Source organism: Mastacembelus armatus, chromosome 1 (genome assembly GCF_900324485.2).
Source record: "Mastacembelus armatus chromosome 1, fMasArm1.2, whole genome shotgun sequence".
Classification (NCBI taxonomy): domain Eukaryota; kingdom Metazoa; phylum Chordata; class Actinopteri; order Synbranchiformes; family Mastacembelidae; genus Mastacembelus; species Mastacembelus armatus.
In genome coordinates, this window is record NC_046633.1 from 24,001,092 (window position 1) to 24,019,481 (window position 18,390).

General features: G+C 38.6%; 2 protein-coding genes across 8 annotated transcripts; both read right to left on the reverse strand.

The window, feature by feature from the left end:
* Nucleotides 1–1,883: 1,883 nt before the first annotated feature.
* cd7al (cd7 antigen-like) lies at nt 1,884–7,868 on the reverse strand. Of its 2 annotated transcripts, none has more exons than XM_026302604.2 (5): nt 7,633–7,868; nt 6,777–7,130; nt 5,733–6,104; nt 2,632–2,735; nt 1,884–2,184 (listed from the first exon to the last, which is right to left on the reverse strand). In XM_026302604.2, the coding sequence occupies exons 1-5, from the start codon at nt 7,691–7,693 to the stop codon at nt 1,969–1,971; spliced, it is 1,107 nt and encodes a 368-aa protein (XP_026158389.1). In that variant the 5' UTR covers nt 7,694–7,868; the 3' UTR covers nt 1,884–1,968. The 2 variants fall into 2 exon arrangements, with proteins under 2 accessions (XP_026158389.1, XP_026158388.1); XM_026302603.2 differs by having other exon boundaries at nt 5,733–6,113; nt 7,633–7,857.
* Nucleotides 7,869–9,199: 1,331 nt separating this feature from the next.
* znf207b (zinc finger protein 207, b) lies at nt 9,200–18,162 on the reverse strand. 6 transcript variants are annotated; one of them, XR_003295473.1, is made up of 13 exons: nt 17,996–18,162; nt 17,235–17,361; nt 16,973–17,111; nt 16,426–16,605; nt 15,796–15,871; nt 15,570–15,631; nt 15,232–15,371; nt 14,214–14,312; nt 13,303–13,545; nt 12,804–12,960; nt 12,232–12,408; nt 11,917–11,954; nt 9,200–10,442 (listed from the first exon to the last, which is right to left on the reverse strand). XR_003295473.1 is itself a non-coding variant. In XM_026302600.1 (12 exons), the coding sequence occupies exons 1-11, from the start codon at nt 18,034–18,036 to the stop codon at nt 12,257–12,259; spliced, it is 1,416 nt and encodes a 471-aa protein (XP_026158385.1). In that variant the 5' UTR covers nt 18,037–18,162; the 3' UTR covers nt 11,626–11,954; nt 12,232–12,256. The 6 variants fall into 6 exon arrangements, 4 of the variants coding, with proteins under 4 accessions (XP_026158385.1, XP_026158384.1, XP_026158383.1 ...); XR_003295472.1 differs by having other exon boundaries at nt 12,225–12,408; XM_026302600.1 differs by lacking the exon at nt 9,200–10,442 and having other exon boundaries at nt 11,626–11,954.
* Nucleotides 18,163–18,390: the final 228 nt, after the last annotated feature.

Here is an 18,390-nt window from a genome sequence, read left to right on the forward strand (position 1 = left end):
AAGTGAATGGGTTAGTGTTGGGGTTAGGTTTAAGGGTTAGTGTTTAGAGGTAGGGTTTAGGTTAGGGCTAGAGCTAACCCTAACCTTTACCTAAACACTAACCCTAACCTCAACTCTAGTCTGAACTCCATCCCTAACCTTAAACCTAACCCTAGCCCAATCCACAACCCTAAATCTAGAACTAACCCTATTTCAAGCCCTAACCCTGAACCTAACTCTAATCTTAACTCTAGCCCTAATCCTAAACCTAACCCTAGTCTTAGCTCTAACTCTAAATCCTAACCTTACCTTAAACCCCCAAACTTAATAACTAATGACTAATAACTAATAGCTTAATAAAATTACAAATATGTTTAAAGTGAACATTTAAGAATTATGCAAATTGCTAATTAAGTACTGACATTTCAATATACTTCGCAAAATTTCCTTTGAGTATACTTTGTTGTATCAGTAATTTAATATACTTTTGGAAAATATAACTTAAAATACTTACAAAATTTAGTTTAATGTAAACCTTTGAGAAATATGCTACATTACTAATTAAATTACGAATCTCTCTCCCCGGAGGACACATCTGCTTCTGCCCAACAACCATAGGCCCCCAGTGCTAACCTCTGTGCCAGAGATCGCCACACAAAGTATTTTTCTTATTGCATGAATGTTTTCGGACTTTAAGTACATATCTTGTTTTGCTATGCATTTTCTCCCTAGGAGCCACCACAGAAAATGTATCAATATGAATATTGTATAGTATATTAATATGTATATTAACATTGAGATGGGAAATTTTGTTATGAAATATTTTATCTACTGGCAGCAAACATTTATAAAAGCTGTTAAAAAGTATGACAAAGTAGTAATAACTTTATTTATACAGCATTTTTCTTACGAAGTCCAAAGTGCTGTCTAAATTCAAAAATAAAAGCAAGATAAAATAAACACAGACATAAAACTATACAAATAATTTCAGATAAAATCAGAAAATATGATTTTAACAGACTTAAAAGAAGACAATGACTCTGTCTGTCTAATTTCCAAGGACAACTCATTCTGGAGTCTTGATACCATTGCAGGAAAAGCTCTGTCACACTTGCCGAGCAGTTGGAACTATAGGAGCATCACATGAAACATGAAGGTGCATATGGGGTTAAAATATCGAAAAAAATAAAAAGAGTCTTGCAGCTGAGTTCTGGACAATTTAAAGGAGTTTAAGGTTTTTACTACTTAGGTAAAAAGGGCATGAATTATTGTTTCAGTGTCTGTAGTTTAAAATGGATCTAATTTTGGCAATATTTCTGAGATGACTATGGCAAGACTGGACAAGCTTAATGACATGATTTGCAAAGGTCAAACTACTTGACTAGTTTCTAGCAGAGGATTTTTGGCATTGAGTCCCCATAGCTGGTGCTATTTGTTCAGTAAGACTTTGAGAGCCAATAATGAGAATTTCAATCTTATTAACTTATAAACTAACAACTAATTTAACTGAAGAAAATTAAATGACATCCAGTCTTGAATATCATTCAGACACATCAGTAGGGAACTTAGTGGGCTGTGGTCAGTGGGCTTAAAAGGGAGCATAGCAATGGAACGAGATACGATGAAATCACCCAGAGAGAGCATCTAAACAGAAAATAGTAGTGGGCCGAGAATTGACCCTTGAGGTACACCATACTTTATATTAGAAAAGGAAGATATTTGATGAAACAACAAAATTACTGTACGACAGGTATGATGAAAACCGTTTTAGAACCATATCTGATACACCGGGACAATATTTCAGTCTCTCTAAAAGGATACCATGATCTATTCTGACAAAGACACTCTTTCCACTCTTTCACATTAGCAACAGTCCATTATGAGATTAAAAAGCAAAAAATAAAAAAAACAGCATGAGGAGAATTTAAACTCCTCAAATTTATTGAAGAAACTTCAGTATGAAGTCCAGTGACCTTCAGTTCTGATATTTCATTTATGAGACTCAGTTCTGAGGCAAGGGACCCCGCTCGGGCTTTCATAATGGTTTTCAGAACAGGATTTCTTTACTAAGACGTTTCTGTATTGAGAAGACTGAGTTTCCTCCAGATGGTGAGGGGCCAGTTTTTGGTTGCGAGGCCGCACCCCAACCATCTCTTCATAGATGGGAGCCTGAGGTTGAGAGTTGACACGGTGGCGTGTTTTGGCCTGCCAGTCATTGAGAAAGGAGGAAAACAAATCAGTGAAGGGAACAAAGAGAGTGAACACACACAGTCTTCACTTCCTGTGTTAAAATCAAAGTTTGTCATTTTCTCTTGAAGCAGCATCATTTATAGGAAGCTCTAACAACTTGTAATTGTCACTATGACCTTTAACAGTTACTTGAAAATAAAAGCACCACATTTTAGTGCTACTATGAACTTGTTAAAACTAAACAAAGCAATAAAAGAGGACTCTGTGAACTTTAGGGGGAAAATGCTGGCAACTGACACCAACAATTTACGAAACTCTTGTGGTTTTGTGGTGAGCTGCACAGGATCTCTGGCAGGCTGTCAAGAAACAGGTGCTGTTCAAAACAATATAGCAGTTACATTTTGGCCTTTTTTTTCTTGTACAATATTACAGCAGCACACTCTAAGCTACACTTCCACTCACTTGACAACACACCACAAGTCCAATGAGGACGAGCAGCAGCGTGGCCACAGCAGAGGACAAGACATAGAGCAGAACGGAGTAGTTGGAGCAGCCACAGTTGTTGCCTGTGAAGAAGTAGAGAGAGAGAAACATTGAGGATAAGGGGAGTTGACTTCACTGCTGCTGCAGGACACAAACATCCCTGTAGAAACCATCCGACTACTGCCCTGCATTACTGTACTATTCATACACTTACTCACTAAGGGAATCACTAAATTAATACTGACGTAACTACATAAAGTAGAAACACCTGACAATCAAAGGCAGGGCCTAACTGTTAGTGGTTAACATAGAAACACCTCAAATAAAGGTAGGACATAACGGTTAGTTAGTTAGGTCACATCCGATGTATTGAGTGGAATTTCAGAAATCACAGAACCAAACTTCCTTCCTACTTCTAGTCTGCACTTTAAATATATTGTTCCTATTCTCAGGGGAAATCAGCCATTATCAGCTGACATGAGCTCAGCAACATTTTCACATCTGAAACACAAGACTCAACTACACAATTATATATGTCTATATTTTTTATAGTTAAAAACCTATAGACAATTCTATGAAAAACTAAAACCAATAGTCCACCTCACAATCTCAACATTCTCACTAAACACAAAATGAAGACAAAAATATTTAAAAACTGGTAACAATATATGGTTTTATGCTTTAAAAGGATTAAATAATTTCATAAAATAGCTGGTGATGGTTGGTTTTTGTAACTTGTGCCAAATGGGGCCTATTTTCAGCTGCGGATTAATAAACATTTAGTGTGCTGGAGCAGCAGGGTATTTATATGTGGTATTTACTCCAAAAAAAATACATTTTTATTGTAAAGAAGGAAGAAGTGAGCATGTGAGGCTCATTGTATGTAAGTGTCAGGGGAGCTCCACACTGGGGCTGTCCCTAGAACTGTTTGGTCTGACGCACCATACAATACAGAGGACAAAAAATACATCATGTTTCTGCTGCACAGAAAATATCTGTTAATGTGATTACTTCATCCCTGGTTTTGCTTTTCTGATAAGTGAAAAAGAAAATGCAGATTGTTAAAGACCTCATAGTACCATATTATCCCAATAGACCACTTCGCTCTCAGAGTGCAGGCCTACTTGTGGTTCCCAGAGTTCTCAAAAGCAGAATGGGAGGCAGAGCCTTTAGCTATCAAGCTCCTCTCCTGTGGAACCAGCTCTCAGCCTGGGTTCAGGAGGCAGACACTCTCTGTACTTTTAAGGCTAGACTTAAAACCTTCCTCTTTGACAAAGCATATAGTTAGGGCTGGCTTCAGGCAACCCTGAACCATCCCTTAGTTAGTTATGCTGCTATAGGCCTAGACTGCCCAAGGACCATTGGTGCACTGAGCTCCCCTACCCTACCCGCCCCCCCCCTCCCCCTTCTCTCCGACCTCATGTATATTCCACCATTGAATGTTACTAACCTTGTGCTCTCTCTCTCCCCTAGTTTGTGCTCTCTCCCTCCCTCTCTCTCTCTCTCTCTCTCTCTGTACCTTCTGCAGGTGTCCCTGGTCCTGGAGCTGTTTATCGCTGATGTGCAGTTACTGGCCCCACCAACTTGCAGTGTCTATTTGTTGTTTATTGTTGCTGTTCTTTTCTCTCTGCTCTATCCACTCACCCCAACCGGTCGAGGCAGATGGCCGCCCAAACTGAGCCCGGTTCTGCTGGAGGTTTTTTTCTTCCGTTAAAGGGAGTTTTTCCTCTCTACTGTCGCCAAGTGCTTGCTCATAAGGGAATTGTTGGGTTTTTAGTTTTAGTTTTTGTAAAGTGCCTTGAGATGATTTGTATTGTGATTTGGCGCTATACAAATAAAATTGAATTGAATTGAATTGAATTGTTATTTTTGTCCTTGAATTAGTAGTTTTTGGCTCTATGTGTGGTAATGGGGCACCACTTTGCTTATATTATAAAACTGTGTGACTTATATAGCTAAAATATTTTAAAACCTATAAATACATTTTTTATATGAATCTGACAACAATCATCAATCCACTTCTAAACACTTGGCTTAAGCATGCACCAGTAAGACCTAAAATTGGTGATTTTAATAAATTTCTAAACATATATATATATATATACACACATTTCTAAATATATATATATATATATATATAGGAAGGAAAATATATAGTAGGAAGGAAATATATATATATATATATATATTTGTAATACACAGGCATTGAATGAATGAAAATTTATATTAATGGCATCCATTTTTAATATACATAACAGTCAGCCATGCATGAACACAGGTGATGCTTAAAGCTATTGTAAAAACTTTCTGCATGTTTAACACCTCAATCCACAGAATTCAAATTGGTACTTAAAAATAAATCATTAATCCATCCATCCATCCATCCATCTTCTATACCCGCTTTTTCCTGGCTCAGGGTCACGGGGATCTGCTGGAGCCTATCCCAGCTCTCTCTCGGGTGGAAGGCAGGGGTACACCCTGGACAGGTCACCAGTCTGTCGCAGGGCCACATATAGACACACAAAGACAGACAACCTCACACACTCACACTCACTCCTACGGGCAATTTTTAGAGTCACCAATCAACCTAACATGCATGTTTTTGGACTGTGGGAGGAAACCGGAGTACCCGGAGTAAACCCACGCAAGCACAGGGAGAACATGCAAACTCCACACAGAAAGGCCGGGATGCGAACCCACGACCTTCTTGCTGTGAGGCAACAGTGCTAACCACTCAGCCACCTAAATCATTAATTAAAGAAAAAAAACAAATACAGCCAGACTTTGGCAAATTAGTAGAATGTTCACTTAACAGACTATTATTACTTCTATGTTAAAGTAAAGCAAGTGAAGTGTAGAAGAGTCAAGTACAGGTTTGCCATCCTGAGGTTTTTCTGTCCAAGAGAAAGAGTCATGGCTAAGCTGTTTAGTATCAGGCATGGACAGATACTGACCAACACTGAAACATTAGCACATATGCAAACAACAACAGTTATGAAAAAAAGAAAACATTTTTCTCATAAGTTATCAAAATGAGCATTAGTTTCCTAGTGATAAAATCCTGCTGCGAGGTGACCCACCTTGCACAGAAACAAAGAACACTCGCCTCCCTAGACTGGTGATGCTGTCAGGCCTGCCGTGTATCAGCATTTGGCAGCTGTACAGGGCACTGTCCTCTGGCTGCAGCTGCTGCAAGGTCAGGTTGTAGGTGATGCTGCCAGGGCCGGGCACCAAGGACAGTTGGACTCTCTCAACAGGGAACTGGGAGGAGGAGAAAGACGAGCTGCTGGCATGGTGAAGCCTTGAGTTGTACAACACCTCCACAGGCGACTGGCCTCTCTGTCGCTTTAGACTCACACCCACTACAACCAAGCCTTCCTCATGTTGGACTGGACAGGGGAACACGACCGAGCCCCCAACACACGTCTCTACCAACTCTATGTTTGCCGGCCCTGGAGCATCTCCAAAGGGGAAAGGGAAAAAATACTGCTGTAATGCACAGCAGGCACCACTGCACTATAAGTCTAAACACTGAGATGGAGCCTGTAGGAGCTGTGGTCAGGAAGTGATCTGAGGTTTCTTTGCTTCTTTGAAAAAACCAATATCCATGTCATTTTAATAACCAAAATATTTTTGGGACTTATTGAAGAGTTCCTAATTTATTAAGTTCAGTATTTAAAATAGTTACATAGAGCAGACTGGGCATGTAATTGAATACATATGCATTCAAAATGCAGTCAGCAGCAGTATTTTAAAATATAAATTCAATGCTATACTAAAAAACAAAACAAAAAAAATCTCCACCTAGCATAATGAGGGTGTTGTAGAAAATATTATGCTGGTGCTCATCAGAAACACCCTCTAATGGTCAAATAAACTGCTTCCCTATGATATCACACTGAACCTCATTGTTTCCACATTATTTAAAATAGAATATGCAACCAGAACAGATTATGCCTTAGTGAGAGCACTAGTGCTTAAAAAACGGCACCAACCACCAAAATGTCAACCCCCGTGCATTAGTGTGCTGATGCTGTTGTGTGTGTTGTGCTGTGGAAAGTGTAACCTCCAGTGGGGGGACAAGTGAAAAGTGTGTGGGATGAAATGAAAAAAGAAAATCTCACCAGGTTTTACTAGGATGAAGAACTCTGTCTTTCCAAGTATATGTTCATCTTGAGAGGAAGGTTTGTCCACAAGAAACTCACAATAGTAGTGATCTGTATCCCTAAGCCTGAGTTGAGAGATAGTCACATTCAGGCAGTGGCTGCTCGGGTCTCCAGTGACACTGATGCGGTTTTTGTCATCTTTATTGTTCACGGTGATCTTCTCCTTGGTGTACATAAACAGCACCTCACCGGGCTGCAGCCACTTGCGCTTCAGGTAGACACCAAAGGGCGAGGAGCTTCTCTGCTCAGTCACACAGGGAAGAACCACAGATTCTCCTTCATAGGCCTCCAAGAACTGAATGTCACTGTGTACTTCATAAAGAAAATAAATATGTTACAAAGAGCACAGCTGGCTCTTAGAAAACAGATTGTATTTTGAAAAAAACTCCTGCAAGTTTCAAAAGACATGTTTCCTGGTTGCTGCTAATTTAGAAAAAATCTGAAGTTGCTGAATTATGTAATTTACACCATGGAAACATCTTATTTTTGCTGTGTTAACATAGAGTTCTCTAAAAATGTGTTCACTGCCTTTTCTTAAAAAAAAAAAAAAAGTTATTTATAAATCTTTAGCCTGACAATTCCAAATAAAAGGACCATAATATGACACCACTAAAAACTGGACCTACAGAAAAACTGACAACTCAATATTTTCATTTTTTGCTGTAATCATTTTGTATTGTGTTCCTGTGTGTTGTCGGTTTAAACAGTCTCTGTGACTTTCTTCAGACTGAATCTCCAAGCTCTAAAAACAATTAACAATGAATAAGAACAAAGCAGATCAACTCAGACTGCCAGCCTCAATAACAGAACTTACCTAATCTAGTGTGGATGATGAACAGAGTGCAGAGAAAAGCAAGCCACTGGATCACAGGCATTTTAAACTCCACTAGAAAAGTCAGTGAAGTGAACCATCACAGCACAAATGCAAAGACTCATAAGTGAATGTTCAAGGTTTGGTTAACTGTAAATGAAACAAAAGGAACCCCACGAAGCTCCACCTTCAAACCTCAAGGCACACACACAAGGAAGCATTACGCTAACCAACACGGCGTATAATGGCTCATTTTATAAGACAATAAAATCATTTTAAATGTTCTGAAAGCTAATTAGTTGCTGATCTGATTTATCATCAGGGGACCAGCAAGAAGCAACTTGTGCATGTACTCCCCTGGATATCCATTTTATTAGTTAGAATATACAATATGTGGCCTTCTGACCCAACCCCAAAAACATTCATTCAAAGTTTTTTTTTCTTTCTTTCCTATAATTGCAATAATAGTGTTTTACATTTGAATAAATATATTAGCTTTATGTATCCCAAAGGAAATGATGCTCGCAGTCAGTTTCAAAACAGGATCTGTCTGCTTTATATGATAATCTGGGTCAAATGCACAAACTGTCAAAACTGCTGACTGAAGAGTTTGACTTAAACCACACCCTGATACTCAAAACAGACTGAACTCATAATAATGGAAAACGAATAACTTTTTCAATGTAGATATTACTCTGCGATGCTTTAATGGTTTGAGGTAAACGTGAAAAAGACAGAACTGAACTACAGTTATGAATGAAAAAAAAAAGCAATGAACTGACGCCTAAAACAATTAGCTGTGACAAATATAACATTTTGAAGACAGAAAACTACTAGAAACTGCATACATATAGTGTGCTGCAATTCTGCAGGACAGATTTCATCAAAAGTATGTTGCCAGATTATCTGTAAACAGTTTCCCCTGTGGTTTGAGTTACTTCTATGTTCAGTGTTACACTGCAGTCTTCAACACGTGGCTTGACAGACTAGAAAATGTGACAATTAGGTTAACGGGTGGATTTTAGTGGTTGTTTACCAAGATCTGCAGATTGAGAGGCTGTAGCTCAAGGATCTTTCTTCATTACTTCCAACTTAAACATGCAGGGGCTGTATTGATTTTTCACACTGGGCTTGAAGGTATGGAAGAAAAAATGATTGAAGAGATCTCACAGCTTACTATTTATAAAACCAGTCAAAGTCTAAATTCATTTTCACACTAAATTTAAATTTGAGTTCTGACTGATAGTGGATGTCATTTAGTAAAACATGTCTGACCTCACTGAGACTTCTAACCACAAAATGTAGTTTAAAGAGTTTATGACTAATTCAGAGAACCACAAAACACAGGGGAAAAACAAGATACACAAGCACAAACATAAGGTACTCAAACTTATTGATATATTCTCACAACTAAGTATACACTGTAAAAAGATAGCACATGTATCAGACTATAACACCTAATATTATCCAACATGCACCACTAGACACAATGACTTTTCCTGGTGGAAAAGAAATCATCTCAATTTTTAATTTTGTGATGGAAGGGGGGTAAAAGAAAAAAAAAAACAAGTGGCAGAAAAATGTCCTTTATTTAACACTGAAAAAACAAAAAATAAATCTTGACATTGCGATATTTCATTTTCATTCAAATGTCTTCAAACTCACTTAAAGGGCACATCATCAGCTGTCAAAATCAAATTTTTTAAAGTAATTCAAATACAATTTAAACTTCGTTCAGTGTGTACTTATAGCCACAATTCTTCACTAAATGTTCCTAAAATGTTTTAAAGAATTTGTCCCAAAAAAGAAAAAGAAAAAAATCCTCGTCCCCAACTGCGTCTAGTCGAATCTGTTCTTTACACTTCTTCCCACATATCAGTCCAGATGAAGTTAATGGATATTTGTTTTTGCTCATTGTGCACAGAAAAATTACATTTAAAAACATTTAGCCACAACATAACTGCAGAAATATCCTTTCAGTGGAACTACTTTGTTCCAAAGAAACAGTTGCTGTGAAAGCTGTTAAGTGTTTTCTTTAATAATTTTTTCTAAGCTCCAAAAACAAAAGTTCACTCACCTCACTTTCACTGGAGCAAAGACAGAATCTTAAAACATTGGCAAATAGAAATAAAACTATCTTCTAGGTCAGCAGGTCCAAATCTGGAATCAATAGAGGCCTTTAAATTTATCTGAAATAATGAAATGACTCAAGTATAAGAAAGGTCAGAATTTTCTAAAAACACAAAGTAGTTTCACTTCTTTGGGTTTACAAACACCGAAATGATGTGGATCTTCTTAAAGTTAATGTTGTCAAGCAGTCGCAAGTAGACACTGAAGGGGCATTCCTCCAATTTGCCAATTACTATCTGTCACTCATCACCAACACTACTCAGCTAAGTGTCAAAAACAGACCACTGGTACGTCCCACTAGAGAAAAACAATATCTGCTTTTCTCATTAACATAAAAAGACTCAAACACCACCTTTAAACCCACTGTTAACTACTTACCATGTTAGTCCACTTCACACAAGACCATGAAAACCCAGCATTAACATGTCAGTGCTCAAGTCTTTATACCTTGTGATAAATTAAATACCTAAGGTGTACGCTGCTCTAACACAACTCACAATATGTGCTTCAATTATCTTGTGCCAAGAACATAGTGTCAACAAATGTATTATATAGTACAAGGATTAACATCCAGTTGAACAGGACAGACCCACACTATAATAAACATCAGGTACTTACTGGGTTTAACTGACCTGTCATGCCAGCTGAGTGGGTTTTAAGGCTGAAAAGCTGATATGGAGGGGCTACAGACGACAGAAAAATACAAAGCAGTGAGTGATCTAGGCAGAGGAAAAACTTGTGCCACACTAAATACTAAGTACTTCTTGTACCACCATGTTTTTGTATCACCTGATGTTTGTGTACACAATTGCATGTTATGCTCCTGCTGTCTATATTTTACCATGGTGAGATTGTGTTCTCTACAGCAATCTCTAACAAAGGATCATCATGGATGATACTGATAGATGGTTTTGTGAAACATGAAGGGGACAAGAAAAACAGAATTGCCCAGCAATAGAAACTAGCACATTTAGCAAAGCTGTTTTTCCTTGTGTTACTGAATAGACAAAAAGTTGAGCAATATACTTTTGTGCATCTGTCGGTGCTGGTGGTCTCATTGTGTTTCCACCTGTTAAATAATTTTTCATGTGTTTCATTGTATTATTATATCAGAATCAAAACTTTGGCCAGGATGGGTGCACTAGCTATTTAAGAAACTTATTCTACTGAACAGGGAAACTATGCATTTAGGGGTTTGTGTCTTCATCTGTTAACCACCGTGAGCTTCTCAAAATATAGTTCATCTTTTTATACAGGGACAAACCTATGAACCTGCTGACCACAGAACTGCTGCTACATCAAATATAATGTGTGTGTTTAGATTGTGCTTCAAGTAGAATGTATTTAGAGCCTTAATCCACTTTATAATCTAAAAACAAAAAGGAATTTAACACAGAGCTACTGTGTTGGTTTGTTTTGCTTGTCCCCTGCAGTGTATGAAAGAATGAGTTACATATGGCAAACAGTAACATTATAGCATCCATGCATTTTGAATTAGTTTGAATAGACAAAAAGTAAATAAATCACGAAGTTTTTCTTTTATGGTTGTGCCAACGTACTTGACATAGTACAACATCTTAATATGTAGCTATTTAATTGTGAATAACATGCAGCATTTTGAACCAGAAGTTGGCCAACATCTTAGCTTTGAGCTGGTGGTACACATTAGATTACATTATCTTTATTCATTTGCATTTAAATGTCCAGTCTTTTATTAAGAAAGTGGAAGGTGAACAAAAAGATGATGGCAAACTTGGTGTTGAAATACCTGCTGAAATCCTGTAGTTAAAATCAGCCATAAAAAGACCAGAAATACTAGTACAAACCTTCAAGACTCACCTCCACGTACGTCAGGACAAACCAGCATTGGATTTCAAGATGGGTTTTATTACAACAGATTCATAAAACATTACAAAGGATGCATACAGGTACCCTTTTGACCAGGAAATATTAAAAACAAACCTGAAATAAGAATAAATCTAGAGACTAATGAGTCATGGATTTCTAACACTACTTAGTTGGAATCATTGTCACTGAGACCCTCACCAACCAAGGTTGGGGACGCTAGTCCAACAGCACATAAGTGTGCTGTGAGAGCCTCAATCACTCTACCAAAGAAAAAAAATAATGGATCGCATGTTTACAAGAGAAACTTGCCTTGGTAAGATGTTGGTACGCTCATGTAACTCCAGCAGCTTCAAAAGAAATATGAATCATTTTAACACACTTCACTTTCATAAACCTGAGTGAGTCCTATGGGAAAAATATATATCCTCACATGTAAATAACAATATAACTGTCAGGAACTTTTGTGGTGCTTGGCCTTTTCTGAATAAACAGTTACATTAAATGTCCATGTATTCTAACAAATAATGTTTGTCTTCACCACCACTGGTCTTACTGCTGTTGCTTGCAGCTAGGTTTGGGGGAATAAAAAAGCACAAGGATGAGAGAAAGGTGTTAACCTCAAACCTAATGTGGTGGCTGCTTTGCTGCTTCAGTAGCGTCCAGCCGGAGACATGACAGGTGGCCTCATGCCAATAGGAGGACCTCCCTGGTAAGGGGGCACCATGGGAGGACCCTGCCCATATGCTGGCATCCCTCCAGGCATGTAGCTTGGCATGCCCTGAGGAGGAGCACCATACTGACCTGCAGAGAGAAATAAACGAAGACCAGAATGTGTTAACACTGCAGATTCAGCAGTGAATGTGATGAATTCTAATGTGGGCTGAATTTAAAGTAACTACCCCGTAAATATTTTCTCTGGAAAATATGCTGCTGAACACTACAGCTATGGATCACATTTAATAAAAATTGTAAAAGGTGCTGGTAGGTAGGAGTCAACCTTGGACAGAGCCACATTAGCTGTTTCCCCTTGCTTCCATACTTTTTGTCAAACTAAGATTATTGGCTGTAGCCTTAAAAAAAAAAAAAAAAACAGCCAGTGGGTGTCGGCTAACTCTCCTCCAGGTAAATAAACATATCTCAAAACAATTTCACCAAAGAGCATTTAATGGTATTTTCCCTAACATGCATTTCCTTACCATGCATGGGATGCCTCATGCCAGGCTGCTGTGGTGGCATGCCTTGCTGTGGGGGCATTATGCTGCCCACGGCCACCACTGGAGGAGCAGCCGCATGGGCCTGACCTGGCCTGGGTATAAGACGCTGGTAACGAGGCAGCTGGGCTTTCATCTCTTCCTGTTAGCAGGGAGAACACACAAAGCAAGCATTCAGACTAAGCAACACTGGTATGCCCCTTACAGTACACAGACGTTTACATAAATAAGGAATTGGGTACCACTGTTGGTGTGCTCTAATTTTAGACTGAGGAAGTATCAGTTAAGAATCATCCTTTAACATAACGGTAAAAGGGAAACTAGTGAGTAAGAACAGACAAACTAAATGCTGCATCCCTTTAGTAAAAAGATTTTATAATGAAGGGTCCATTATTATGAATATTATTCACCAAATATTCTTCTAAATATATATCAGTCATTACTTACTGTGAAAAGGTCAAAACAGAAAGCTCAAGCAACTTACCAGTGAGATATCCTCATCAGGGTGGATCAACTTACTAGTTGCACTCGTGGTGGTGAGGGTGGCAGGCTTACTGGTCACTGTGGCTGGGGGTTTGGCCACAGTGCTGCTAGAGGGGTTAGAAGAAGAAGTGGAAGAGGAAGAGGAGACAGAGGGTTGGGTGTAGGCAGGGAATGTTGCTTTAGGAGGGTCGGAGGAGGCGGCTGTACTGTTTGAAGCTGCACTTGCTGAAGCGCTCTGCTGGGCCTGTAGAAAGACAAATTACAGGTTACACACTGGAAAAGAAAGTCAACTGCTGCTTTCTCCTATTTTCATAATGCAAGAAAACTACAAAACTTTAAAGGCACAAGAGTTCATACGTTCCATCTTTATGACAATCATTTCACGACAATTCTTGTAGCAATATAAAGTAAACATTCAATTTATGAAGGTTCACTTTTTTACACTCAAATTTACATTGTATTCATAATTTGGTCACTGTGTTCTTATGAAATATCATTATGGCTTCAGAATAAATGTGGAAATCCCACAGAAACTTGTACATTGCAATATCCCAATCCTAAGAGTGCTTAGATGGAGTGCAAATTTCACTTCAAACCACTATGTATAAAATTGCTGAAAAAAATAGATGAAACTCAAATCTGAGTAAGACCAACCGTGTCAACTCAGTTATTCAAAACAAAAACAAAGCACATGCACAGTAATAAGGCTCAGATAAAAAGTGCACTAGGTCAGGGACAATTATCCTGACACCAACAATATGGCCAACGTGCATGATTTGATGCACACATAACACTTGCAAAGCAAATACTGCTAGTAATCAGCCTAGTTTACCACTCTAGAATTTACAGGCAGAGTTAATAAGCAACATGCAGCTGCCACAGTCCAAGTTAAACTCCTTTCTGTGAGCGTACTTGTGGTGTGTTAGGAAAAGGAGACTGGGAGGAGGCAGACTGAAGGTCTGCAGGTGGAGAGGAAATGGCTGCTGTGCTGCTGTGAACACCAGAGCCCATCTGCAGCATGGCAAAAAGGAGATCACAGCATTGGCATGTGACATGTCCAAATAATCTATCCAAATAGAATTATAAGAACAAAACATACACTATTGGTCAAAGGCTTGGGGTCACCTCAGTTTTCCAGTTGTTATAAAAATGTAGTTTACTGTAATGTCTCCATGCACTTTGAAATCGAAGCATGAAAAATATTTCGCAAAAAACTGAATACTGGAATATTTTAGTTTACATAGAACATAAATTTTGAGTCATTCAACAGCTTAATGCAGTTTTCTAAAACTAAAATCAAATATTGTTGGTATAGATGGCACCGCTGCAATGTTCCTACAAATGTGTTGTTCTTTATCCTGACTTCCTTTGTTTACTACCTTTTCCTCACCATCTTAATACACACTACTGTTTCCTGCTCTGCTTATTGTCCAAATTGTGCATCAGAGTGCCTAGTAACAGTCTTCACACAGTTTAAGTACTCAGGTTCTGACACATACAGGAAGTGTTTGCATCAATTTCCAAACCTTAATTTACTTCAAGTGCTGAAAACTGCAGTATTGCATTGCCTGCACATTAAATTTACATTAATTTTCAGTTCAGTGAATTTCTTTCTTTTTTTTTCTTCTTTTTTTTTAAATCCAGGCAGTTTACCATTTAACTTTGTACCATTTCAGGTTCATCACTGGATATGAACTAATTGGGTGAAGAAAATGGAGCTGACCTCAAGCTTTTGACCAGTAGTGTACGGCATAATAATTGTGAAGTGAGGATGGGAAACTGTCAAAAAATAAAATACAATATTCATGAAAGTGTTTTTAGAAAATCATATTGGGTGCCCTAAATAGAGAACAGATCAGAGATTTCTACATCATCATTAAATAATCTGAGTATGCCTGAAAAGCCTGAGTGTGTGTTGGATAGTGCCCACCTGTGCTGCACTGGGGAAAAGAGGCTTGGTGACAGCAGGTTGTGCTGCGGGCGCTGCCGGTCGACTGGGTATCGCCCCTGCTGCGGGGGCTGGGGCCATGTGAGGCATTCCTGGCCTGGGTGTCATGTGAGGTGGCATTCCTGAGGAATTAACAAGACATATCCCATATCACAGTCTTCCACATTTACACTTAAAACAAATGGCTTTTACAATTTTAAAACTTTGTACAAATCCATACCAACATGTTTAGCTACATTTCCTGTGCCAGTGAATGTAAAACCAGAGGCAATGTGTTATACTTTAAATCAAACCCACAACTTAATACAACCAAACCTCACCAGGAGGAATACCAGGCATTCCTGGCATCATGGGAGGCATCATCCCTCCCATTGGCATCATCCTACAAAAGACCAAAAACAACATGTTTGACTATAGTAAAATGACATTTCCATTAGACCCCAAAATCAGAATAATAATAAGCATATGATCAATAAAAACATAAAATAGAATATAGCATTGGATCTGAAAATCCAATAAATCCATAGTTCATAAGTGAGGTCTTACCCTGGAGGCATTCCGTGCATAGCAGGAGGCATACCGTGCATCATAGGAGGGACACCTGGCATCATAGGAGGCATTCCTGTAACCATGAATCCGAGAATCTTTTTACTCATAACTCAACGCCTCACTCAACACGAGCAATTAGATGGCAAAGTAGCTGAACACACAACAGAATATGTATCCCATTATCCCCAAACCATAAACTGATTATTCAAAACAGGAGGTTTAAATTTCAAGTTCTTATAAGTCAATAGAAACAGAAATAAACGCCATTAAAAAAAATGATGTCACAAAAAGCTGAGACATGGCACCTTGGTCATAAGTCATAAGCTCTACACTTTTTTGAGGGTCAAATTTGAAATAAATAAATAAATGACTATGTTAAATCCTTTGCACAAATATATTCTTTGATTTTAAAAAAACTGAGGTACATTTCCTACAATCTCCAAAATATCTGTATCTGTAGTCTGTAACTCTCGACTTCTACTTCACAGACAGCACAAAACAAATGTCATAAGATCTACGAGAAGTTATGAATCATTAGAGACTAACTTCTCGTGAAGCTATTAGCGTTTATTTGTGCCAAGCTGCACTGCATTTCACTCCAAAATTCTGCTCGTTAGATATGCATGCCTTGATATCCTCCAGGAGGTATCCCAGGTGTACCAGCCACAGGAGGCATCCCAGGCTGGGCCATTGCAGCATAGCCGGCCTGAGGCTGGACAGCAGCAACCTGTAATGATGGTCCTGCTTCATCATCATCATCATCCTCATCAGAGTCATCCTGATTGTTTGACCTCTTCTTTTGGCTTTCTAGAAAAAGAAAAACAATAATCCCATATGCTTTTCTGTATTAAATATTAACTAACTCAAGATTATACAAAAACTATGCAGAAACAAGATCTTTACAGTACTTGCACTTTAAGCACCGTGCTCTACTGCCTCTGACACATCTAACCTACAAAGAATGATCTCTGTAGTATGCAGTGTATTATAATTTGTATTTCTATGTATGGTCTAAATATAATCCCTGATTTACATTAATTTGTTGACTACAAAAAACACAGATCGACCATACCAGACAGAAATTGTGTGTCCAGTTCATCTATAAAGCTGATTCCAACTATGCCAATGTAAAACAGAAGCACAGTGACTGTATTTTTCTGTCATATGTACAAACCTTGTGATTTCTGCTCTAATGTCCGTCGTCTTTCCTGCATATCTTTCTCTGGAATCCCCTCCATGCCGTAGATTTCCAGCTCAATGTCTGTTCTTCCAGGAATTGCGTTTGGTACGCTGTCAATTGTCTCCTTGTGCACCTGAAACACATGCAAATTGAGCCTAGAAAACATCAGGCAAACAACATTCACGGCCCATTTCATCGGGCCAAGTGACTGGACCCCAAAAACAACTAAACTTAAATACTGTAAATATTCACCGACCTGCATGCAGTGAATGGCCAAGCCTGGGCCTGTGTACAACTTCTTGTGACAAATGTGACATTTAAAATGCTTTGCCTTCTGATGCTGAATGAGAATTTTCTCATCATCAAAATCTCGATTACAGTACCTGAAGAAAGGAGTCAAGGAACTCAAGCAAAATATAAGCAAATCGCCAGAAACAGAGATATAACAACGTTTCAGACAGAGATGAAACTATTAATATGTTTAAAGATCTTGTAGGTCAAAAGAATATTAACCTGCTAATAATCTGAACATCCATTTGGCTCATTGTTCAGACAGAATGGCCGTTAGACCTCTAACTTTAGCTTCCGCTTAAAAACAAGCTTTAAAATCCCACAGGGGAAACTTGTGGCACATTTCCTACATTTTATAGACCGAGAGGTTAATTTCTAAAGAAACTAATCATTAGTTGAGGCCCTTTTATAGACAAACATGATCAATCTTTTATTCACAACATGCTACGACGTTAGCCCAACAACGGCTAACACCTTAGCTAACATCGGAGGTAACGGCTTTATTCTCGTTGTAGCATTAACTACCACTGACTCGACGCAAAATGAACATACTCGACGCCAAATGTTTTACAGATATTAAACATAGACGGAATATAATCGGTGGTCAAAGTGATATTATCCTACAGGCCGACAAACAACCACAGGACCGCTGGGGCCTTCCTTTGTCAAACTAATCTGTAGCCGCGGCCGTTTCTACACTGTTTTTCAGCTCCATCAGAAGGATACCAGCACCATGGCTTCATCTGCTTCTTCTTCTTTCGTCCCATTTCAAAGCAAAACTGAAAACCGGGTCTTACAGCGTTAAACACTAATAATATTATCTGTGTAACAACAGCATGCTGTAGTCCCGTGACAACGCCGAAAATGGCGCTTCGCAGGAGGAAGTTTGTAGTGGACGTTGAAGTTTCGCGAGATCCCCGAGTCTCGCGTTGACATAAAGTTGACGTCATGACTCGCCTCTATTGATGGTTTATCAATTACCGTAATATTACTGCGCTGCGTGGCTACTTAATCAATAACCTATAATTGACAAATCTGTTGAATATTTTTTAGATCAATGATAAGTGAGAAAATGCTGAAGAAACTGTCGCTGTTTCCCAAAACTCAAGGTGACGAAGCTG